At 38.7% G+C, this 25,525-nt stretch overlaps 1 protein-coding gene across 1 annotated transcript in view; it reads left to right on the top strand.

Annotated features, from left to right (window-relative positions):
- LOC123394097 (protein WWC3-like) overlaps nt 1-25,525 on the top strand; it is a 172,274-nt gene that overhangs the window by 55,266 nt on the left and 91,483 nt on the right. The window contains exons 2-3 of the mRNA XM_045087742.1: nt 13,333-13,442; nt 24,844-25,047. Coding sequence (XP_044943677.1) covers nt 13,333-13,442; nt 24,844-25,047 — 314 coding nt within the window. The remainder of the gene's footprint in view (nt 1-13,332; nt 13,443-24,843; nt 25,048-25,525) is intronic.

Raw genomic sequence — 25,525 nt, 5'->3', positions numbered from 1 at the left:
TTTATTTTTTAATTATGTTAACACACATAACACAACACTTAACACAACATAAGTGTTAGCACCCAGTAAGTACATCATTGGTTTTGGTGTAGTGTTCCATGATCCATTGTTTACATATAACACCCAGTGCTCCATGCAATACATGCCCTCCTTAATACCCATTCCCAGGACACCTGTCCCCTCTCTCTCCCCTCCAAAACCCTCAGTTTATTTCCTGGAGTGCATAATCTCTCATGGTTCATCTACCCCTCTGATTTCCCTTCCCCTTCGTTTTTCCCTTCCTTCTAATGTCCTCCGTGCTATTCCTTATGTTTCACAAGTAGGTAAAACCATATGATAGTTGACTCTTTGCTTGACTTATTTTAATTTCACTCAGTATAATCTCCTCCAGTCCTATCCATGTTGATGCAAAAGTTAGGTATTCATCCGTTCTTATGGCTGAGTGATATTCCATTTATATATGGGCCACATCTTCTTTATCCATTCATCTGTTGAAGGCCATCTTGGCTCTTTCTACAGTTTGGTAATCATGGACATTGCTGCCATGAACACTGTGATGATCTATTCTGTCATAGATTAATTGATAAAGACATGCCTTTATTTTTTAGTTCTCTATCCTATTCCAGTGTGCCAGTACCATACCATAATGTTTGATTGCTATAGCTTTATAGTATCTCCAGAAATCTGGAAAGCTGGATGATGATGCCTCTAGCTTTGCTCTATTTTCACAAGATTGACTTGATAATTAATCTCTTCTGTGGTTACAAATCTTAGGATTTGTACCTAAGATTTAATACCCAAATTTTAGGATTATTTGGCCTAGTTGTATGAAAGATTCTTATTCATATTTTGATAGGGATTGCAGTAGATCTGTAGATGGCTTTGCAGATTGTGGGCAGTTGGACAGTATTAATTTTTCCAGTCCACTGGTACAGTAAACTTTTCATTTGTTTGTGTCATCTTGAGTTTGAATTTTTTACATGAATGTCTTACAGTTTTGAGAATACAGTTTTACCTTCTTAGTTAAATTTATTTGTAGATATTTATTCTTTTTAGTTCAATAGTAAATGGGATTCTTTTCTTAATATTTGTTGTGCTACTTCATCATTAATGTATAGAAATGCAAAACATTTCTGTGTAGTCATTTTGTATCCTTTGATTTTACTGAAAGCACTTACTAACTCTAGCAGATTTTTGGTGGAGTCTTTAGGGTTTTCTACATATAGTATCATGTCATCTGCAAATAGTGAATGTTTCACTTCTTCATTACTGTTTTAGATGCTTTTTTATTTCTTCTTGTTTCTGATGGCTATAACTAGGACTTCCAGTACTGGGTTGAATAACTGGTGAAAGTGAAAATCCTTGTCTTATTCTTTGTCTTAGAGGAAAAGTTCTCAGTCTTTCATCATTGAGGATGCTGTGGGTTTTTCTTGAGTAGCCTTTATTAGCTTGAGGTATGTTCCCTCCAAACTTACTCACTGAAAGTTTTTAATTATGAATGGATGCTGTACTTCATGAAACACTTTTTCTGCATTTTTTGAAAGGATCATATGGTTTTTATCCTTTCTCTTATTGATGTGGTGTGTATATATTAAATGATTTGTGAGTACTAAGCCATTTTTGCATCCCAGGATTAAATCTCACCAGATTAAGGAGGATTTTTTTTTTAATGTATTGGTGAAATCGATTTGCTATATTTCTTTGAGGATTTTAGCATCTGTGTTTATTAGATGTATTGACCTGAATAGTTTTTGTTTTGTAGTAAGTTTGTCTGATTTCAGTATCAAGGAAATGCAGGCTTTAGAGAATGAATTTGGAAGTTATCCTTCCTCCTCCATATTTTGGGAGGAGTTTGAGAAGTATAGATTAATTATCTCTTCATGTTTGTTAGAACTCATCTGTCACAGCACCTGCTCTTGGACTCTTGTTGGTTGGGAGTTTTTTTGATTACCAGTTGAATTTCCTTACTAGTAATTTGAACTACTGTTCAAATTTTCTATATATTTCTAATTCAATATTGGAAGATTGTATGTTTCTAGGAATTTACCCATTTTTTCAAGTTGTCCAATTCACTGCCTACAATGTTTATAGTTATCTGATAATCCTTTGTATGTCTGTGGTGTCTGTTTATTCTCTTTGATTTCTGATTTTATTTGAGCCCTCCCTGTTTTCTTTGTAGTGATTTTGGCTAAATGTTTATCAGTTTTGTTTACTTTTTCAGGAAACCAGCCCTTGCTTTTCCTGGTCTTTTTTTTTTCCATTTCTTTTAAAATTCTGTTTCTTTTATTTCTGTTCTGCTCTTTATTATTTTCTTCCTTCAACTAACTTTGGCCTTTCTTTTCTTTTCTTTTTATCTCCAGTAGGTCTAAGTTTATATTTGCAATTTTTCTTGATTTCTGAGGTAGGCTTGTACTGACTAGCCACCCAGGTGGCCCAGATCTTAGAACTACTTTAAATGTATCCCAAGGATTTTTTTTTAAGATTTTAAAAAAAATTTTTATTTTATTTTATTTTCAGCATAACAGTATTCATAGTTTTTTACCACACCCAGTGCTCTGTGCAATCTCTGTCCTCTCCTGTACCCACCACCCAGTTCCCCCAACCACCCACCCCCCGCCGCTTCAAAACCCTCAGATTGTTTTTCATAGTTCATAGTCTTTCATGGTTCACCTCCCCTTCCAATTTCCCCCAACTCCCTTCTCCTCTCCATCTCCCCGTGTCCTCCATTCTATTTGTTATGCTCCACAAATAAGTGAAACCATACAATAATTGACTCTTTCTGCTTATTTCACTCAGCATAATCTCTTCCAGTCCCATCCATGTTGCTACAAAAGTTGGGTATTCATCCTTTCTGATGGAGGCATAATACTCCATAGAGTATATGGACCACATCTTCCTTATCCATTCGTCCGTTGAAGGGCATTTCGGATCTTTCCACAGTTTGGCGACTGTGGCCATTGCTGCTATAAACATTGGGGTACAGATGGCCCTTCTTTTCACTACATCTGTATCTTTGGGGTAAATCCCCAATAGTGCAATTGCAGGGTCATAGGGAAGTTCTATTTTTAATTTCTTGAGGAATCTCCACACTGTTTTCCAAAGAGGCTGCACCAACTTGCATTCCCACCAACAGTGGAAGAGGGTTCCCCTTATTCCACATCCTCTCCAACACATGTTGTTTCCTGTATTGCTAATTTTGGCCATTCTGACTGGTGTAAGGTGATATCTCAATGTGGTTTTAATTTGAATCTCTCTGATGGCTAGTGATGATGAACATTTTTTCATGTGTCTGATAGCCCTTTGTATGTCTTCATTGGAGAAGTGTCTGTTCATATCTTCTGCCCATTTTTTGATATGATTATTTGTTTTGTGTGTGTTGAGTTTGAGAAGTTCTTTTTTTTTTTTTTTTAAAGATTTTATTTATTTATTTGACAGAGAGAGACACAGTGAGAGAGGTAACTCAAGCAGAGGGAGAGGGAGAAGCAGGCCTTCCGCCAAGCAGGGAGCTCAATGCGGGGCTCGATCCCAGGACCCCCGGGATCATGACCTGGGCCGAAGGCAGATGCCTAATGACTGAGTCACCCAGGTGCCGGGAGAAGTTCTTTATAGATCCTGGATATCAACCTTTTGTCTGTACTGTCATTTGCGAATATCTTCTCCCATTCCGTGGGTTGCCTCTTTGTTTTGTTGACGGTTTCCTTTGCTGTGCAGAAGCTTTTGATCTTGATGAAATCCCAAAACTTCATCTTTGCTTTTGTTTCCTTTGCCGTTGGAGACATATCTTGAAAGAAGTTGCTGTGGCTGATATCGAAGAGGTTACTGCCTATAGTCTCCTCTAGGATACTGATGGATTCCTGTCTCACATTAAGGTCTTTTATCCATTTTGAGTTTATCATTGTGTATAATGTAGGCGAATGGTTGAGTTTCATTCTTCTACATATAGCTGTCTAGCTTTCCCAGCACCATTTATTGAAGAGACTATCTTTTTTCCACTGTGTATTTTTTCCTGTTTTGTCAAAGATTATTTGTCTGTAGAGTTGAGGGTCTATATCTGGGCTTTCTACTCTGTTCCTCTGGTCAATGTGTCTGTTTTTATGCCATTACCATGTTGTCTTGGTGATCACAGCTTTGTAGAAAAGCTTGAAATCAAGTAATGTGATGCCCCCCCATTTTATTTTTGGTTTTCACCATTTTCTTAGTGATTTGAGGTCTCTTCTGATTCCATACAAGTTTTTGGATTATTTGCTTCTGCTCTGAAAAATAACGGTGGAGTTTTGATCAGAATGGGATTGAAAATATAGATTGCTCTAGGCAATACAGACATTTTAACAATGTTCATTCTTCCGATCCAAGAGCATGGAATGGTCTTCCATCTTTTTGTGTCTTCTTCAGTTTCTTTTATGAGTGTTCTGCAGTTCATTGAGTACAGTTCCTTTACCTCTTTGGTTATATTTTTTCCCAGGTATCTTATGTTTCTTGGTGCTATAGTAAATGGAATCAATTCTCTATTTCCCTTTCTGTATTTTCATTGTTAGTGTATAAGAAAGCCACTGATTTCTGTACATTGACTTTGTATCCTGCCACGTTGCTGAATTGCTGTATGAGTTCCAGTAGTTTGGGGGTGGAGTCTTTTGGGTTTTCATATAAAGAATCATGTCATCTGTGAATAGAGAGAGTTTGACTTCTTCCTTACCAATTTGGGTACCTTTTATTTCTCTTTGTTGTCTGATTGCTGTTGCTAGGACTTCTAATACTATGTTGAACAAGAGTGGTGAGAGTGGGCATCCTTGTCGTGTTCCTGATCTCAGTGGGAAGGCTGCAAGCTCTTTCACATTGAGGATGATATTTGCTGTGGGTCTTTCATAGATAGATTTGATGAAGTTAAGGAATGTTCCCTTTATCCCTATACTTTGAAGCGTTTTAATCAGGAACGGATGCAGGATTTTGTCAAATGCTTTTTCTGCATCAATTGAGAGGACCATGTGGTTCTTCTTTCTTTTCTTATTAATTTGTTCTGTCACATTGATTGATTTGTGAGTGTCGAAGCATCCTTGTAGTCCAGGGATGAATCCCACCTGGTCATGGTGGATAAACTTCTTAATTTGCTGTTGGATCCTGTTTGCTAGGATCTTGTTGAGAATGTTAGCATCCATGTTCATCAGGGATATTGGTCTGAAATTCTCCTTTTGGGTAGGGTCTTTGCCGGGTTTGGGGGTCTGGGTAATTCTGGCTTCATAGAAAGAGTCTGGAAGGTTTCCTTCTTCTTCAATTTTTTTGAAACAGCTTCAGGAGAATAGGTGTTATTTCTTCTTTGAAAGTTTGGTAGAATTCCCCAGGGAATCCATCAGGTCCTGGGCTCTTATTTTTTGATCACTGCTTCAGTCTCGTTACTAGATATCGGTCTATCAGGTTGTCAATTTCTTCTGGTCAATTTTGGGAGTTTATAGTTTTCTAAGAATGCATCCATTTCATCTAGGTTGCTAAGCTTATTGGCATATAACTGTTGATAATAACTTCTGATGATTGTTTCTACTTCTTTGGTGTTAGTTTTTATCTCTCCATTTTTATTCATCATTTTATTAATTTGGGCTTTTTCTATTTTGGATTAGTGTGGCCAGTGGTTTATCAATCGTATTGATTGTTTAAAAAACACAGCTTCTAATTTCATGATACATTTCACAATGAGGTTTCTACCTCATTGATCTCAGCTCTAATCTTGATTATTTCTTCTTATGTGTGGATTCGGTTTGATTTGTTGTTGATTCTTCAGTTCTTTAAGGTGTAGAGACAGCTGCTGTGTTCTGGATTTTTCAATTTTTTTGAGGGAGGCTTGGATGGCTATGTATTTCCCCCTTAGGACCGCCTTTGCTGTATCCCATAGGTTTTGGACCAAAGTGTCTTCATTCTCATTGGTTTCCATGAATTGTTTCAGTTCTTCTTTGATCTCCTGGTTGATCCAAGCATTCTTTTTTTTTTTTAAAGATTTTATTTATTTATTTGACAGAGAGAAATCACAAGTAGTTGGAGAGGCAGGCAGAGAGAGAGAGAGAGAGGGAAGCAGGCTCCCTGCTGAGCAGAGAGCCCGATGCCGGACTCGATCCCAGGACCCTGAGATCATGACCTGAGCTGAAGGCTGCGGCTTAATCCACTGAGCCACCCAGGCGCCCTGATCCAAGCATTCTTAAGCAAGGTGGCCTTTAGCTTCCAGGTGTTTGAGTTCCTTCTGAACTTTTCCTTGTGATTAAGCTCCAGTTTCAAAGCATTGTGATCTGAGAATTTGCAGGGAATAATCTCAGACTTTTGGTATCAGTTGAGTCCTGATTTGAGACCCAGTACATGGTCTATTCTTGAGAAGGTTCTTTGTGCACTTGAGAAGAATGAGTATTCTGTTATTTTAGGGTGGAATGTTCTGTATATGTCTATGAGGTCCATTTGGCCCAATGTGTCATTCAATGCTCTTGTTTCTTTATTGGTTTTCTGCTTTGATGATCTGTCTATATCTGAGAGAGGTGTGTTTAGATCTCCTACTATTAATGTATTCATATCTATGTGACTCTTTATATTGATTAACAGTTTTCTCTCACAATTGGCTGCTCCCATTTTGGGGGCATAGATATTTACAATTGTTAGATCATCTTGGTGGATAGTCCCTTTAAGAATGATGTAGTGTCCTTCTGTATCTCTGACTACAGTCTTTAGTTTAAAATCTAATTTGTCTGATATGAGACTCGCTATCCCGGCCTTCTTTTTAGGCCCATTGGCATGAAAGATGCTTCTCCATCCCTTCACTTTCAGTCTGGGTGTATCTTTAGGTTCAAAGTGGGTCTCCTGTAGACAACATATGGATGGGTCCTGTCGTTTTATCCAGTCTGCAACCCCCTGCCGTTTTATAGGCACATTTAGGCCATTCATGTTGAGAGTGATCTTTGATAGATACGTTTTTATTGACATTGCCTTACTGTTGAATTCTTTCTTTCTGTACATTGTCTCATTTCTGTTCAATGCTATTCTTAGGATTTTTCCTCTTTTATAGACCCCCCCCCCCTTAATATTTCCTGCAGTGTCGGCTTGGTGGTTGCATAGTCTTTTAAGCCTTGCCGGTCTTGGAAACTCTTTATCTCTCCATCCATTTTGAATGTCAGTCTTGCTGGATAAAGTATTCTTGGCTGCATGTTCTTCTCATTTAGTGCCCTGAATATATCTTGCCAGCCCTTTCTGGCTTGCCAGGTCTGTGTGAACAGGTCTGACGTTATTCTTATGGGCTTTCCTCTGTAAGTAAGGAGCCTCCTTGTCCTAGCGGCTTTCAAGTGATTATATCTATAATTATGATTCCCCAGTTTAACTATCAGGTGCCTTGATGTTTTTCTGGAATCTATAATCTTGGGTGGAGACCGTTCGACCTCTAGTACATGAACACTGGTTCCATTCGCTAGTTTGGGAAAATTTTCTTGTAGAACTTGTTACACTCTATCTTCTAGACTCCTTCTTTATCCTCCCTTTCAGGGATTCCAATAATTCTGACTTTGGAATGTTTCATGGCATCATTTATTTCCCTGATTTTGTTTTCGTGGTTTCTAAGCTGTTTGTTCCTGGTTTCCTCCTGATCCTTTCTCTCTGTTTGCTCCAGATCAATAACTCTATCTTCTGTCTCAGTTACTCTTGGTTTGAGAGAATTTAGATTAGATTGGAACTCATTGAGAGCATTGTAAACATCATCCCTGGTAGCTTTCACCTCTACCCTCATCAATTCTGTTTGGTCATCCATGACTTTCTCCAACCTAGCTATTGTCTGGATAATTGTTAGCCTGAGTTCTCTTTCCGACATATTATGTAAGTTGATAGATGTTAGCTCTGTTGCAGAAGGCCCATCCTCTGTATTTTTCTTCTGTTTGGCATTCCTCCTCCTAGTCATTTTGGTGGGAGACGGCTGAACGGATGTAGCTGGATGTATCGATCGTGATGCAGTCAAGGTGCACCCTGGAACGCTTCTGAGCAATCAGGATTCCCCACCCAAACGAGAGAAAGAAGAAAAGAAAAAGCAAAAAGAGAGAGAGAGAGACAGGAAAGAAAGGGAAGATAAAAGGGAAGGTTCAGTCCAAATTGGCCTGAAGGTAATATTTATGAAGTATACAAACAAAAATAGACAAACAAAAAGACTGATAAAAGTATATGACAAGAGAAATATAATTATATATATATCCAAATAAAGGAAGAACCTTGTCAAAAAGAACCGCAATTTTAAGATTTATATACTATCAGGACAAACCCAGAAACACAGAACCAGTGGTGGAAGAAAAAGATGGGAGAGTGGTTATAAATCCTCAGTGTGGGTGAGGAAGTTTGTTTTGATTCTTCCTGGATGTATCTTACCTTTGTTAAAGGACTCAACTTTCCTAAGATAAAGGGGAATTAAAAATTTGTTTACCTATATAGCATTGATTCGGGAAAGGGGATTACTTTTAAGTTTAACTCTACATGAATATTAGAAAATAAAAATAAAAAAGGAATAAACTAGATTAAACTAAACTAAACTAAAACTAAATAAAAGAAATTTAATAAATAGAAATGCAAAAGAAAAACACAGGTGTGTATGTATCAAAAAATTCATTTTAGAAGGTTATTATGGAATTTGATGGACTGGACGTCTCATTGTGATGGTAAATAGGTTAAAAAATTATATTTATTTAAAAAAATGAGCCAGAATAGTGGGAACGAATTAAAAATAAAAGTTGTCTTATGAAGTAGTTGTGGTTGTTTTCTTGCTGTCTTTTTTTTTTTTTTTCCCTTCTTCCTGGATGGTTTTCTGTGGGAGGGGCCTTCCACTTGGGTTTTCAGTCAATGATGTTCTCTGGGTTAAGTCCTCCTGCCCCCCTCAAGGGGGTGGGCTCTGAGTAAACTGTTTTTTGCAGGCTTTTGTTCTCTGGAGCATTTTATGTTTGTTCACTTTTGTTTTTCTCTCTCTCCTTGACTGCTTTTGATGGTTTTTATTTAGAGGAATGCAAACTGCACCGTGACCTCCCTCTCAGAGAGAAGCCTCATTCTGGCTGCAGAGCCCAAATAAGTTCCCCCTTGGCTGCTGGCAGAGCAGGTTCCAAGTCACTGTCCTTGGGGACGCACGATCTTTTGCTTGTACCTGAAACCGTGGCAGTGTCGGCAGTCTGGGCAGCTCCAGACCACCAGAGAGGTTCCAAGCAGTGGTCGCACACTGAGATTTTCCCACTGGCCCGGGCTGGGAGTGCGTGGTGTTTCTGGTTCTAAGAGTGCCCGGCTTGCAGGCACCTCTTTCAGGGGAGGCTGCACGGGTTTCAGGCTCTGCTGCTCCCTCTTCCTCTGCCCCTTCCCCAGCTTGTAATCTCTCTCTTTCTCTTTCCCTCTCAAATAAATAAAATCCTTCTTTTTTAAAGATACTTTTCACTCTTTAATGATGATTTAGTTGTGATAAAGTGCTTTATCTTTTGTTCGTCTGGGAAATTCTTTATCTCTCCTATGCCAAATAATTCTCAGCGGAAGATTTTTCTCGTCCAGCACCTTGAGGGGATAGGCTGGCTAGGGTGCCCAAATCCTGCTCCCACATATGCTAAAAAGATGGAGGAAGAGTATAAACAGTTTGGCTCTCTTATCCCTTCGAGTCCAATGGAATGCTAGCAGCTCCCTAACCTTGGGCAGAGTTCTGGGACTGGATCCTTTATATTCTATTTGCCATTTTAAGTAATGACTTTTTTCCCCCATTCCCCAGCGGGGATGAATCTTGTCCTACTCTTCAGTCAGTATTATCCTTCTGCACTGCCATTTGTGGTGTAGGTGTGGGTTCATGCAGTTACCCTGTCCATGGCTCGCCTCCTGTTTTCCTGTAGTGCTTCTATCCTTTCTCTATCTCAAGAAGCTGTTCTTCATCTCGCAGTCTTCTTCAGGGGGAATTGCTCTATATGTTGGTATAAATTCATTGGAGGTGGAGAGAGTTCAGGGTCTTCCTATGTTGCTGTCTTGGGCCCTCCCCTAATCTTTGTTTTATTATTTCTGCTCAATCTTTGTTTTCTTCTGCCAATCTTGGGTTTAACTTTTTCTAGTTCATTGAGGTATTCAATTAAGTTTTTGATTTGAGATCCTTCTTCTTTTTCTAATGTAGGCATTTGCAACTCTTAATTTTCTTTCCTCTTGGGACTCTTTTGCTATGTCCCATGAGTTTTGGTATCTTGTTTATTTTCATTTGTCTTCAAATATTTTTTGTTTTCTTGTGACATTTTCTTGACACAAATGTTGTTGAAGACTGTTACATTAAAAATATTTCCAGGGTTTTTTTTTAAGCTTTCTTTTGCTATTGATTTCTATTATTCCACTGTGATTTAAGAAAAGGTAGTATGTGTGATTTCTGTGTTCTTAAATTTGTTGAATCTTATTTTGTGGCTTAATATGTAACTATTATGTTTTTCTGAGTCCTTTGTTTTTTGCTATGTTTTTCTCACTAAAAAAAGGCCTAGAGGACTTTTGGCCTAGAGGTCTTTTGGCCTAGAGGACTGACTTTGTACAGGAGAAAACCTTCACTAGTTGACATACAATGTTTTATTACTTTCAGGAGTAGAACATAGTGATTCAAAAGTCCTACATCACTTCCACCATACAAAGTTATTACAATTTATTATGTTCACTGTGCTATACTTTTCACTCATGTGACTTATTTTATATGGATGTCAAAATTCCCTTAATCCACCATCACCTATTTTGCCCGTCTCTCATCCACTTCCCGTTTGGCACCATAGTTTGTTCTTTGTATGTCTGAGTCTGCTTTCTTGATTCATTCTTTTTTTGTGATTCCACAATTAAATATATTCTTAATTTGTCTATGTGTGGCTTACTTCACTTAGCATTGTATTCACTAATTCCATCTATGTTGTTGCAAATGGCAAGGAGATCAAGATCACATTCTTTTTTATGTCTTAGTAATATTCCATTGTGTATATGTATATGTGTGTCTATACATGTGTGTACATCACATCTTTATCCATTCCTTAGTTGATGGGCACTTACATTGCTTTCATATTTTGGCTTTTGTAATAATACTGGAATAAACAGGGGTGTGTATGTCTTTTAGAAAAATGTTTTTTCATTTCTAAGAGTGAATACCCAGTTGTGAACTTGGTAGATCTGGGATTCCTGGGTGGCTGTCTCAGTTAGGAGGCTGTCTTCAGCTCAAGTCATGATCCCAGCATTCTGGAATCAATTCCTGTATCAGGCTCCTTGCTTAGTAGGGACCCTGATTCTCCTTTATCTGGGAAAGTCTTAATTTTATTCTTATGAATAGTTTTGTTTATCTTTTCTCTCTCTCTCTCTCTTTTTTAAACTTTCAGCATAACAGTATTCCTTTTTTTTGCACCACACCCAGGTCTCCATGCAATCCCTGCCCTCTCTAATACCCACCACCTGGTTCCCCCAACCTCCCACCCCACCGCTGCTTCAAACCCCTCAGATCATTTTTCAGAGTCCATAGTCTCTCATGGTTCACCTCCCCTTCCAATTTCCCCCAACTTCCTTCTCCTAAATCCCCTTGTCCTCCATATTATTTGTTATGCTCCACAAATAAGTGAAACCATAGGATAGTTGACTCTCTCTGCTTGACTTATTTCACTCAGCATAATCTCTTCCAGTCCCGTCCATGTTGACACAAAAGTTGGGTATTTATCCTTTCTGATGGAGGCATCATACTCCATAGTGTATATGGACCACATCTTCCTTATCCTTTCGTCCGTTGAAGAGCATCTCGGTTCTTTCCACAGTTTGGCGACCGTGGCCATTGCTGCTATGAACATCGGGGTAGAGATGGCCCTTCTTTTCACTACATCTGTATCTTTGGGGTAAATACCCAGTCGTGCAATTGCAGTTTTGCTTATCTTTTATTTTCTTTTAGTTTTATTTATCTTTTGGGTCAAATTTTCCATAAATAGTTATTCTTTAGGAATTTTAAATATATTATCCCACTGTATCCTGTCCAGCGATGTCCCTGCTCATAAGTTAGCTTATAATGATACTGACATTTCCTTGGTTATAAATACCTTTTCTGTTGCTGCTCTGAAGATTCTATCATTGTGTTTGACTTCATATAGTGTGTCTTGGTAGGGGTATATTTGGGTTATTTGTGCTTTTGGTTTATTGAGTTTCTCATGTTTATAGGTCCGTGTCTTTCCTCATATTTGTGAGGTTTCTGGCCATTATTTCTTTGGCTTATCTCTTTCCCTTTTATCTTTCTTCTTGTAGGACTTTCATAAGGCCTGCTTCTTGGTGCTATATATGCCCTTCATTCTCTGTTTGCTTTTTTTCTTGCCTGTCAGATTCAGTATTACCAAATGGCCTGGCCTGTCTTCATTTTTTGATTCTATTTTCTGCGTCTTTTGTGTGTGCTTTTGAACCTCTTAGTGATTGTGTTCCTTCTCTTGCTGTGTCTCTCTCTATCAAATAAATAAATACAATCTTAAAATAAAAAGAGAAAAAATCATGGAAATAATAACTAAAAGATTATAAAGCTCAATTATATAATACTAACAACAATAATAATGATAACTTAAATATATGAGATAAAAACACTGAAATAGTACAAAGTTCTGAAGCTCATATATATCATAATAACTTAATAATCACCAAGAGGTTCAAACAGAGAATAAAGGGTATATATAGCACCAATAAGCAGGCCTTATGAAAGTGGCAGAGGGGGGGTAGCAGGCTCTTGAGTATCAGCTTAGGCCATGATCTTTGGGTCTAAGATTGAGCCCCACATTAGCCTCTGTGCTGAGTGGGGAGTCTGCTGCTTTCCCTCTTTCTTTGCTTCTAACCTGCACTCATGTGCACATGCTCTTTCATTCTCTAAAATAAATAAATACATCTCTAAAAAAAGCCATCATATTTGATGTAGATTTATGCTACTGTTGACGTTGTAAGCATGGAAACTAAAAGTTCCGCAAAATTTTCTGAGGAAATCAAGGGAGAAGATAGTTATTCTATTGTTGTATGTGAACTACATTCCTTTCATCCCAACATTAGAGATGATTCTTTGAAAAAATGCTTGTTTTATCAGTTTTTTTTCTTTTTAAATAACTGAGTATATATTTTCACTGCTGTTTAAAGTTAGGTTTTGAGATTTTAATCTTTTTATTATGACTACTCATGTAGTTATTGTCAATGGGAAAGGTTGTGAATTAGTTTCCAACCAAATAATTGGATTAGAGCTATCAACTGTATTAGATAAAATAATTGTATATTGATCTAATTTTAGAATTGATTCAGCAAACGTATCTACAACTGTCTCTAATCTCAATTCCTTTTTTCCATTGCTTTATTTTTCAGGATAACAAAGCCACTGACCTTTGCTGATTGTGTTGGGGATGAACTTCCTTTAGGATGGGAAACTGTATATGATAAACAAATTGGGATTTATTACATGGACCACATAAAAAGTAAGGAAAGTGTCACATTCAGTAATTATATATCAGTGAGTGTTCATACTGAATTTCAAAGACGACAGAAAGTTTTTTATAACCAGTTTTTATGTAAGGTATTATTAAACTAGTTCGATTAATGTAAATATTTATTACATTAGCTGTAATTCATTAGCTGAATTCTTTCAAAAGTAAACCAGTTATTTAGATAACGAGCAAATGTATTAATTTTTAGTTTTAGGGCTTTAATGTCTAATATAAGGAATATATTTCCCAGGCAATTTGTAGACAAGAAGTGAGTCTTTTTTACATTGAGAAGGCTATTTATGCAAAAATGGACTTGTTAAAATAAATTTCTTTTCAGTGTTACAGGATTCATTGTTTATGCTCCACATTCAATGCTCCGTGAAATATATGCCCTCTATAATACCCACTAGCAGGCTCACCCAAGCCCCACACCCCTCTCCCCTCCAATCCTTCAGTTTGTTTCTCAGAGCCCACAGTCTTTCATAGTTCGTCTCCCCCACCAATTTCCCCAACTCACTTCTTCTCTCCCATCTCCCAGTGCCCTACGTTTATTCTTTATGCTCCATAAGTCAGAGAAACCATATGATAATTGAATCTCTCTGCTTGACTCAGCATTATCTCTTTCAGTCCCCATCCATGTTGACACAAAAGTTGGGTATTCATCCTTTCTGATGGAGGCATCATACTCCATTGTGTGTATAGACCACAACTTCTTTATCCATTCGTCCATTGAAAGGCATCTTGTTTCTTTCCACAGTTTGGTGACCGTGGCCATTGCTTCTATGAGCACAGGGGTACAGATGGCCCTTCTTTCCCCTGCATCTGTGTCTTTGGGGTAAATACCCAGTTGTGCGATTATAGGGTGAAAAAGAAGCTCTATTTTCATTTTCTTAAGGAATCTCCACACCGGGGTGCCTGGGTAGCTCAGTGGGTTAAGCCGCTGCCTTTGGCTCAGGTCATGATCTCAGGGTCCTGGGATCAAGTCCTTCATCGGGCTCTCTGCTCATCAGGGAGCCTGCTTCCCTCTCTCTCTCTGCCTGCCTCTCCGACTACTTGTGATTTCTCTCTGTCAAATAAATAAATAAAATCTTTAAAAAAAAAAAAAGGAATCTCCACACTGTACTCCAAAGTGGCTGCACCAATTTGCATTCCCAACAGTGTAAGAGGATTCCCCTTTCTCCACATCCTCTCCAGTACATGTTGTTTCCTGTCTTGTTAATTGTGGCCATTCTAACTGGTGTAAGGTGGTATCTTAGTGTAGTTTTGATTTGAATCTCCCTGATGGCTAGTGATGAACATTTTTTTCTTGTGTCTGTTAGACATTTGCATGTCTTCTTTGGAGAAGTGTCTGTTCATATCTTCTGTCCATTTTTTGACATGATTATCGTTTTGTGTGTGGTGAGTTTGAGGAGTTCTTTATAGACCTTGGATATCATCCCTTTGTGTGTACTGTCATTTGTGAATATCTTCTCCCTGCCTCTTTGTTTTATTGACTGCTTTCTTTGCTGTGCAGAAGCTTTTGATTTTGATGAAGTCCCAAAAGTTTATTTTCGCTTTTGTTTCCTTTGCCTTTGGAGACATATCTTGAAAGAAGTTGCTGTGGGTGATGTCAAAGACGTTACTGCCTAGGTTCTCCTCTAGGATTCTGATGGATTCCTGTCTCACGTTGAGGTCTTTTATCCATTTTGAGTTTATTTTTGTGTATGTTGTAAGAGAATAGTCGAGTTTCATTCCTCCACATATAGCTGTCCAATTTTCCCGGCACCATTTATTGAAGAGACTGTCTTTTTTCCACTGGATATTATTTCCTGCTTTGTTGAAGATTATTTGACCATAGAGTTGAGGGTTCATATCTGGGCTCTCTACTCTGTTCCACTAGTCTATGTGTCTGTTTTTTGTGCCAGTATCTTGATATCTTGGTGATCACAGCTTTGTAGTAAAGCTTGAAATCTGGTAATGTGATGCCCCCAGTTTTATTTTTGTTTTTCAACATTTCCTTAGCAATTCGAGGTCTTTTCTGATTCCATACAAATTTTAGGATTGTCTGTTCCAACTCTTTGAAAAACGCCAGTGAAATTTTCATTAGAATGGCATTGAAAATATAGTGTGCTCTAGGCAGTATAGACATTTTAACAATGTTTATTCTTCCGATCCAAGAGCATGGAGTGGTCTTCCATCTTTTTGTGTCTTCTTGGATTTCTTTCATGAGTGTTTTGTAGTTTCTTGAGTACAGATCCTTTACCTCTTTGGGTAGATTTATTCCCAGGAATCTTCTGTTTCGGTGCTGTTATAAAAGGGATCAATTTCCCAATATCTCTTTCTACAGTTACATTGTTAGTGTATAAGAGAGCAACTAATTTCTTTGTATTTATTTTGTATCCTGCCACATGTCTAAATTGCTCTGTGAGTTTTATTAGTTTTGGGGGGGGAGTCTTTTGGTTTCTCTATAAAGCATCATGTCATCTGCAAAGAGAGAGAGTTTGACCTCTTCATTGCCAATCTGAATACCTTTTATTTCTCTTTGTTGTCTGATTGCTGTTGCTAGGACTTCTAATACTATGTTGAACAAGAGTGGTGAGAATGGGCATCCTTGTCCTGTTTCTGATCTCAGAGGGAAGGCTGTGAGCTTTTTCCCATTGAGGATGATATTTGCTGTGGGTTTTTCATAGATTGATTTGATGAAGTTGAGGAATGTTCCCTCTATCCCTATACTTTGAAGTGTTTTAATCAAGATCGGATTCTCTATTTTGTCAGATGCTTTTTCTGCATCAATTGAGAGGATCATATGGTGTTTCTCTCTTCTCCTTTTGACTTGTTCGATTACATTGATTGATTTGTGAATTTTTAAAAAAATTTTTATTTATTTATTTCACAGACAGAGATCACAAGCAGTCAGGGAGGCAGGCAGAGAGCGATGGGGAAGCAGGCTCCCTGCGGAGCAAAGAGCCTGATGCGGGACTTGATCCCAGGACCCTGGAATCATGACCTGAGCTGAAGGCAGAGGCTTTAACCCACTGAGTCACCCAGGTGCCCCTGAGTTGTGAATGTTAAACCATCCCTGCATCCCTCAAAAATTGACTTTTAAAACTTTATTGTCCAAGTGATTACCTTAACTTTATGTTTTTTTACACACTTAATTTTAACTTTGATACATCAATCTTTTTTTTTTTTTTAAAGATTTTATTCATTTTAAAGAGAGAGAGATCACAAGTAGACAGAGAGGCAGGCAGAGAGAGAAGGGGAAGCAGGCTCCCCTCTGAGCAGAGAGCCCGACGCGGGGCTCAATTTCAGGACCCTGAGATCATGATCCGAGCCGAAGGCAGAGGCCCAACCCACTGAGCCACCCAGGCGCCCCAATCTTTTTGATCTTTCCAGTGGAAGAGAACTATGTAAGGACGATAGCTGAAATAATACCATGGGTCCTTGACCATGCTGTTTTGCTTGACAAACTGTTTAGAACACTGGCTCTCTACATAGCTGATTTTGTTTTCCCATACCACTTGCAATGTCTGCAGGTATCTAGTCACTGGCATGCAGTGAGTAGGGGCAGGGTTGTTACTCGACCTTGTATAGTGTTCAGGACAGTGTGGCAGAGAGCGAGCTGCTCCCAAAATGGCAGTGGTGGCACAGTTTACACATGTAATTCCCAGGCTTCACTTAACATAGATCTGTCCTATTCACCTCACTCTTTGTTTGCTGCCCTTTCATCAGCTTTCCTCAGTCTTTTTTTTTTTTTTAAGTTTATTTATTTATTTATTTGACAGACAGAGATCACAACTAGGCAGAGAGACAGGCAGAGCGGGGAGGGGGGGAGGCAGGCTCCCAGCTGAGCAGAGAGCCTGATGTGGGGCTCGATCCCAGGACCCTGGGATGAAGGCAGAGGCCTTAAGCCACTGAGCCACCCAGGTGCAACCAGCTTTCCTCAGTCTTATACCAGCTGAGGATCCACTTCTTTCTCAGATTCACACTTTTGTACTCACTCCCATTTTCATTCTAGCTACGCTTAGTGTTTCTGCCTTTTGTCATTTTCTAGTCCAGGGGACATGAAATTTGGCTTCCTGTCAGTGTGTTTTCTGTCCTTCAATTTATTAAGTGTTGGGGAGGTTAGGAGGGCCCAAAAACTCATGATATACTTACCACATAGGTGATTTGAAGCTCTTTCTTCACTGCAAAGATTGGGCAGTTGGAGTAAGATCTGCCCTGCACCAGCTGCTTACCTACCCACTTACCCAAGTGGCAAGAAGAATTTACAGTGAATCCACCACTTACATTTTGCTTAGTGAGGTTCTGTTTGAGGGAGGCCCTCTCTGTGTCCCCAGCTGACCAGGTGCCTCATTATCTGTGTTTGTTCTGGGTAATTAGGGTATTTGGTCTTCTGGGCTTATCTTCCTAGTTGCTTCCTAGTTAGGCAGCTTCTACACATAGAGCTTCTCCTCACAGAACTCTGGGCATGGCTATGAATCTTAAATGCTAGTAACCACCAAGGATTTCCTTCTATCTACCTTGAATGTAACTGGAATGACCCAGAACAGGGAGGTGGGAAGTTTTGAAGTCAGCAGTTTCAGGGTCACACCACTTATCTCTCTGAGACCTTCAGAGACCCCAAATTGGTTGAGCAGCTTAAGCCTTTTTAAGGCAAAGAATCTGAGACTGCAGGTATTAACATTGGAACTCTGCAGGAAGATAGAGGGGAGTACGCAGGACCTACATCTATGCAAGCAATTCTGAAAATGACCCAAAGACAGTAGAATAGGCCCTCTACCTGTTAATGGTACAGAGGAGGCCACATCAAAAATAATAAGGACAGTGGAGACCCATTTGTGAACCAAACCCCTGTTGAGAGTAACCATTAATGGGAAGGACACCACAAACATGGAGAAGGGAGAGAAACAGACCATACCTTAGGCAACCTAGGCAACCAAACCTTTGAAAACCACAGGATTTAACTTTGGGAACTTTGAATATCAGTGGGGCTTTGCATGGGGAGAGGTGGAGGGTGATAGGAAACTGAATCTAGGGTACCTAGAGATTTATTGGCTAATTTTAAAGCATGTGCTTGGATTTTCAGTAAACATTTTGGGAACAGAGGTGCTGGTGGGTGCCATTTTTCTTGCCCTCCGCAATCCTGGATAGCCAGATGCTTTCAGCAGCAAGTAATAACTTTCTTGTCAGCACTGTGTGCCCTGCCCCAATGTTCTCCTTGGGCATGCCATATTCAACCTAATATTCTCAGTAAGTGTCCCTTCATGCTACACCTGGCAGATATATGCTGCATAACCCTTCAGGGATTAGTATCCCTCCAAAGTGATCCCTGGCCTGGGGAGGAGGGTAGCTAACCTTACACACCTGCATATCTGTACATTCATCAGCCTGGCTTCTTAGTTGGATCCACAGGGAGCAAGCCCCACCCTTTGGTATACTTGCAGATGAGGCAGGGATGCTAACTGCAGATAGTAAGGCTGAATGCTATTTCTGTTCAATCCTGAGCCTATATTAACTTCAGAGACAGCTCACTCAATACAGCACTGTGGGACCACAACAGGTAAAGTGGGTCATTGCAACTAGGTGGCTTCAACTCAGTCTTGTTCAGCCACTAAACAGCACTGCTGATCAGGTGACATTGTACTATAGGGCACCACAGAAGTTCTTCAACACAACATTACTTTGTTGGAGTTCTTTTCAAGACTAGAAGATGTAGCTGACCTTCCTAACACATAGAAACAAACACAGAGGGTCAGACAAAATGGAAAGACAGAGGAGTATGTTCTGGATGAAAGAATAGAACAAAGTGCCACAGAGATAGGTGATATGCCTGATAAAATATTGAAGGTAATAGTCACAGAACTCACTGAACTTGAGAAAGAGTGGAGACATCAGTGAGAATATGAATTAAAATGAAGAATATGTAAAAAAGGAATCAGAGATGAACAACTAAATAAGTGAAATTTGAAATACACCAGAGGGAATCAACAGCAGACTAGAGAATGAAGAATGGGTCAGTGGGCTGGAAAACAGGATAGTAGAAAGCAATCAAGCTGAGCAGAGAATAGGAAAAAAAAAAGTGAGAATATGTTAAAGGAAATCTGTGACATGAATTCTCATTAAAAGGATCCCATTAGAAGAAGATAGAGAAAATGGGCTGAAAATTAATTTGAAGAAACTTTCCTAATCTGGGGTATAAAATAGACATCCAGATCTAAGAGGCACAGAGAGCTTTTAACAGTAAGCCAGGACACATAATAATTACAAAGGCAAAGATTAAAGATTAAGAGAGAATTTTAAAAGCAGCAAAAGAAAAGTTACCCACTAGAGGATCATTATAAGGCTGTCAGTGGGTATTTTTCAGCAGAAGCTTTGCAAGCCAAATGGGTGTTACACAGTATATTAAAAGGACTGAAAAAGAACAACCTATAGTCAAGAATACTGTATCCAGCAAGACTATCATTCAGAATAGACAGAGACATAGAGTTTCCCTGACAAAAACTAAAGGAGTTCACTAACCCAGTATTTCAAGAACTGACCAAGGGACTTCTTTAAGTGGAAAGAAAAGATCACAAGTAGAAAAAATAGTTAATAAAGGGAAAAAAAAATCACAGTTAAAAGCAAACATAGTAAAAGTAGAAAAGTCACTTATAAAGCCAGTTTGGATATTAAAACAAAAAGGTAAAAATATGTTATATCTAAAAAATAAGTCAAGGGATCCACAAAATAAAAAGATGTAAAGTTTGACATCATATATTAAATTATGAGTAAAAATTTTTAGTGCCTTGACATATGTTCAAATCTAAGTAACTTTAACTTAATATAGACTGATGTTATCACTAATATCAATACTATACAAACCCACTGATTCATATGTAACATAAAAAATGTATAATAGATGCATAGTAAATAAAAAAGAAAGGGATCCAAACATAACACTAAACAAAGCCATCAAACCAAGGAGAGTGGGACATAAAAAGAAAGGAACAGAGAAGAATTACAAAAATAACCAGAAAACAATTAACAAAATGGCTTTAATGCCTTTCTATTAATAACTAGTTTAAATGTAAATGGACTAAGTGCTCCAATCAAAAGACACTGTGTAAGTGAATAAATAAGAAACAGGGCCGTCTATATGCTTCATGTAAGAGACTCATTTTATTTCTAAAGACCCATACAGACATTAAGTGAAGGACTGGGAACGAAAATATTCTGTGTAAATGGAAGTGAAAAACCAAAAGCCAAGTTATGACAGCAGTGTTTATTACAGGCAACCCTGAGTTTTATTTATTTATTTATTTATTTTTTAAAAAGATTTATTTATTGATTTGACAGGCAAAGATCACAAGTAGGCAGAGAGACAGGCAGAGAGAGAGAGGTGGAAGCAGGCTTCCTGCTGAGCAGAGAACCTGATACGGGGCTTGATCCCAGGACTCTGGGATTATGACCTGAGCGGAAGGCAGAGACTTTAACCCACTGAGCCACTCAGGCGCCCCGACAACCCTGACTTTTAAACAAACACTCTAATAAGAGACAAAGAAAGACACCACAGAATGATAAAAGTCCAAGAAGTAAAATGTACTTTACAATTGTAAATTGTAAAAATTGTAAATTGTAAAAATTGTAAATTGTAAATTGTATGCACCCAACATGGGAACAGCAATATACTTAAAGCAAATGCTAACATACAGGAAAGGAGAAACTGACAATAATACAATAATAGTAGCAGATTTTAACACCCACTTATTTCACTGGTTATTTAAGGAGACAGAAAATTAGTAAGGAATGACACATTTGACCAGATGAATAGGATATTGTATCCCAGAACAGCAATGCACATTCTTTTCAAGTGCATATGGGACTGACTCCAGGATAGATCAGATGTTAGCATAAGAAGCCAGTCTCAGTATGTTTACAGATATTGGAATCACATCAAGCATCCTTTATGATGAAATCCTAAGAAATTAGAAATCAATTATAAGAATATTGGGAAAACCCCAAATATGTAGAGGGTAACTAACATGCTACTTAACAACCTGTGAATCAATAAAGAAATCTAAGAGAAAATTAAGGAACACACAGAACTGCAAATGAAAATAAAAGGTTCCAAGCCTTTGGGGTGCAGCAAAAGCTGTTCCAAAAGGGAACTTTATTGCAGTATAGACAAACCGCAACAAGCAAGAACAATCTCCAGCTAATCCTACACCTAAAGGAGCTAGAAAAAGAACAATAAATGTAGCCTAGAGTTAGTACAAGAAAGGAAATGATAAACATTAGAGTGGAATTAAATGAAAAGATAAAAGCAAGAGCTCATTCACTAAAAAGATGAATAAAACTGATAAAATTTTAGCTAGATTAATCAACAGGGCACCACTGAGAGCTTTTCCCTTAAGGAAAAGGACAGGACCACGACGGGGAGATGCTTCTTCTCACCACTCTTGTTCTGCCTAGTGCCTGAAGTCATAGTTTCTGCCATCTGATCATCAAAAGAAATCAAAGGCATCCAGGTTGGCAAAGAAGAAATTACATGGTCACTGTCTGCAGACGACATGATTGTCTATTTCGAAAACCAAAAGACTTCATGAAAAACACATTAGAAGTGATAATACTGATTGTATAAAGTTATAGGATATTAAATTAATGTACAGAAAGCCTGTTATGTATCTATATACTAATGAAGCAGAAGAAAGAGTAAGAAAATTTTATTTACAATACCAACAGTTGGAATAATATATCTAGGAAATACCTAAGCAAGGAGGTTAAAGCCTATACTCTGAAAACTGAAAGACATTGCTGGAAGACATTGAAGAAAACACAAAAGAAAACACAAATTGATCATGCTCATTGATTGGGAGGAATAATAAGGTTAAAATATCCATACCACTGAAAACAATCTATAGATTTAATTCAATCCCTATCAAAATACCAACAGCATTTTTACAGAACCAGAGCAAATAATTCTGAAATTTGCATGGAAACACAAGAGAATCCAAATAGCCAAAACAGGCTTTAAAAAGAAGAACAAAACTGGAGCTATTTAAATTGCAGATTTCAGGAGATAGTGAAAGCTTTAGTAGTAAAAAGAAGTATGGTACTGGCACAAATATAGACACATAGGAACAGAATAGAGAGCTTTTAATAAACTCATAACTATATGGTCAATGAATCTATGACAAGGGACACAAGACTATGCAATGTGGAAAAGATACTTTTTTCAATAAATGGTGTGGCAAGATTGAACAATTACATAAAAAGAATAAAACAACCATATTCTTATACTAATACACAAAAGTAAATTCAGAATTCATTGAAGACCTAAATGTCAGACCTGGAACCACAAAACTAGAGGAAGACATAAGTATAGTCTTAGACATTGCTTTTGGCAACATATTTATCAATATATGTCTTGAGGCCGAGATAGAAGGTAAAAAAAGGGCAACATCAAAATAAGAAAATCTTTGGCACAGTGAAGGAAACCATTAAGAAAGAAAAAATGGAACATAATGAGAGATTTTTTGCTAATAATATATTCCATGAGGGGTTAATAGCTAAAATAATAAGGGAAAAAAATTGAAATTGGCAGAGGCTCTGAATAAATGTGTTTCGCAAAAAGATATAAAGACATATAAAGACATATAAAAAGAGGCTCAACATCACTTTTCAGGGAAATACAAATCAAAACCACTGTGAGATACCACCTGAAAACTGTCAGAATGGCTAAAACAACTCATGAAGTAGCAGGTATTTGTAAAGATGTGGAGAAAGGGGAGACCTCTTGAACTGTTGGTGTGAATGCAAACTGCAGCAGCCACTCTGTAAAATAGTATGGCGGTTTCTTAGAAAGTTAAAACCTTACATGCCATCTTTACAATTGTTGGTATTTGTCTCAAGGAAACAAAAACAGTAGAAAACAAAAGCAAACACTTGCACCTCAATGTTCACTGCAGCACTATCTATAAAAACAAAAACGTGGAAGCAAGCTTAGTACCTGCTGAGTGAAAAAGATGAAGACAGTGTGGTATGTATATATATCTATACATACAAGTAAATAGAATAGGATATTATCTGAACATAATGAAGGAATAAACCTTGTCATTTGCAGTGAGAAGAATGCTGGTACAAAGTGTTATGCTATGTGAAATAAACCAGTCTAAGACAAATACGATATGATTTTGTTTATATGTGCATTATAAGAAACAGCAAATGCACAATTATTATTATTATTTTTGCAAGTGAACAAATAAAACACTTTTAAATTCAGAGAACATACTATCAGATGGGAGATGGATAGGGAGATGAGAGATATTTAAGTTCTTATATGAAGGGGATACAAACTTTCAGTTATATAAGTCATGGATAAAAATGCACAAGTAATATAGTCAATATTGTATGATGCAGATTGTAGTACACTTAGTATCGTGAGCACTGAGTAGTGAATAACTATTTTGCATACCTGAAAGTAAAAGAAATTTTTTTGTGCACTATACTTCATAATAAGTAAAAAATGAAAAAATCAAAATTGGAACCCTCGCAATGGATAATGGTATAAGTATATATACTTAGATATGGTATAAGGGACCACAAAAAGTTTTACCTTTGAGATTCCTAATACTCTCCAGTTACTTGGACAATGTGTAAAGAGTGGTATTCTGCTGTAGCAGTCCTTGGGCCTGACTAAATGTCAGGAAGTTCCAGGCAAGGGACAAAGAAAACTTGAAAAAAGAAGTGCCTTTCACTGAATCTTTGAAGGTATTGGAGTTCCTGCTAGACAGCAGAAGCATAAAGAAATGCAAAGAAGAGCCATCCTGGCATATTGGGGGCTTTGGAAATTTCAATCATTTTGGGGCGTATTGGTAGCCAAAGGTACAGGACATAGAAATTAAATTAGCATATTAGTTTGGGGACTCTAAATCTTTTTAAGAAGTCTGAACGTTGTGCTTTACAAAATAGCACATTAGGCCACCTGGGTGGCTCAGTTGCTTAAGCATCTGACTGTTGATCTCAGTTTAGGTCTTGTTCTCATTATTGTGAGTTGAAGCGCCATGTTAGGCTCCATTTAGGCAAATAAAAACAATTAAGAAAGTAGCACAGCGAACTTGCATTTTTGGTGTGATATATATATTAGTTATTTTTGAAAGGCCATTGTGAAGGATGGGCTAAGAGGATATAGGGAGAAGGGTGTGTTCTCAGTCATCATTATATCAACTGGCAGGGGTCACCAGTTCTTGATAATCCATGAATATTCTGTGCCTGTGCGAACAGAAGGCATTCGTCCTGCACTCTAGGAGGCTTCGCGGCATAGATGCTCCCGCGGTGTGCATCCTGGCGTCTTCTCGTGGCGGGGCTGCATGACCGGCGGCCAGCGCGAGGGTTTTACTCGGAAGCCGCTCACGCGCTGGTTCCGTTGCAGAGCTCACACAGATCGAGGACCCCCGCGAACAGTGGCGGCGTGAGCAGGAACGGATGCTGAAGGAGTACTTGATCGTGGCCCAGGAGGCGCTCAAGGCCAAGAAGGAGATCTACCAGATCAAGCAGCAGCGGTTCGAGCTGGCGCAGGAGGAGTACCAGCAGCTGCACAGGCTGTGCGAGGAGGACAGCCGCTCCCACGCCAGCTGTGAGCCCACGCCTCCCGGGGCGCCCCCGTGAAACCCCCTCCCCCAGCCCCCTCTAGGTCACCCGCAGACACCGAACTTGACTTGGGATAGACCGTCTCCAGGGGTGTCTAAGCACATACTTTTTGTTTTTTTAAAGATTTTATTTATTTATTTGACAGAGAGAAATCACAAGTAGATGGAGAGGCAGGCAGAGAGAGAGAGAGAGAGAGAGGGAAGCAGACTCCCCGCTGAGCAGAGAGCCCGATGCGGGACTCGATCCCAGGACCCTGAGATCATGACCTGAGCCGAAGGCAGCGGCTTAACCCACTGAGCCACTCAGGTGCCCCTAAGCACATACTTTTAAGGGAGTCAGTGTCGTGCACTGGAGTCCAGCAGCATCCCTTTGCTGCTGCCTTAGCAGCTACTTACCGAACACCTACCTAATGCCCAGGCACCGTGACGCCGTGGAGTCCAAGGCTGCGGAGGTCCCTGTCCCCA

The sequence above is a fragment of the Mustela putorius genome, unplaced genomic scaffold, assembly GCF_011764305.1.
Source record: "Mustela putorius furo isolate JIRA1106 unplaced genomic scaffold, ASM1176430v1.1 tig00001448_pilon_pilon_pilon, whole genome shotgun sequence".
Classification (NCBI taxonomy): domain Eukaryota; kingdom Metazoa; phylum Chordata; class Mammalia; order Carnivora; family Mustelidae; genus Mustela; species Mustela putorius.
The sequence above is the reverse complement of the archived record's forward strand: the minus strand, read 5'-3'. Positions and strand labels throughout refer to the sequence as shown.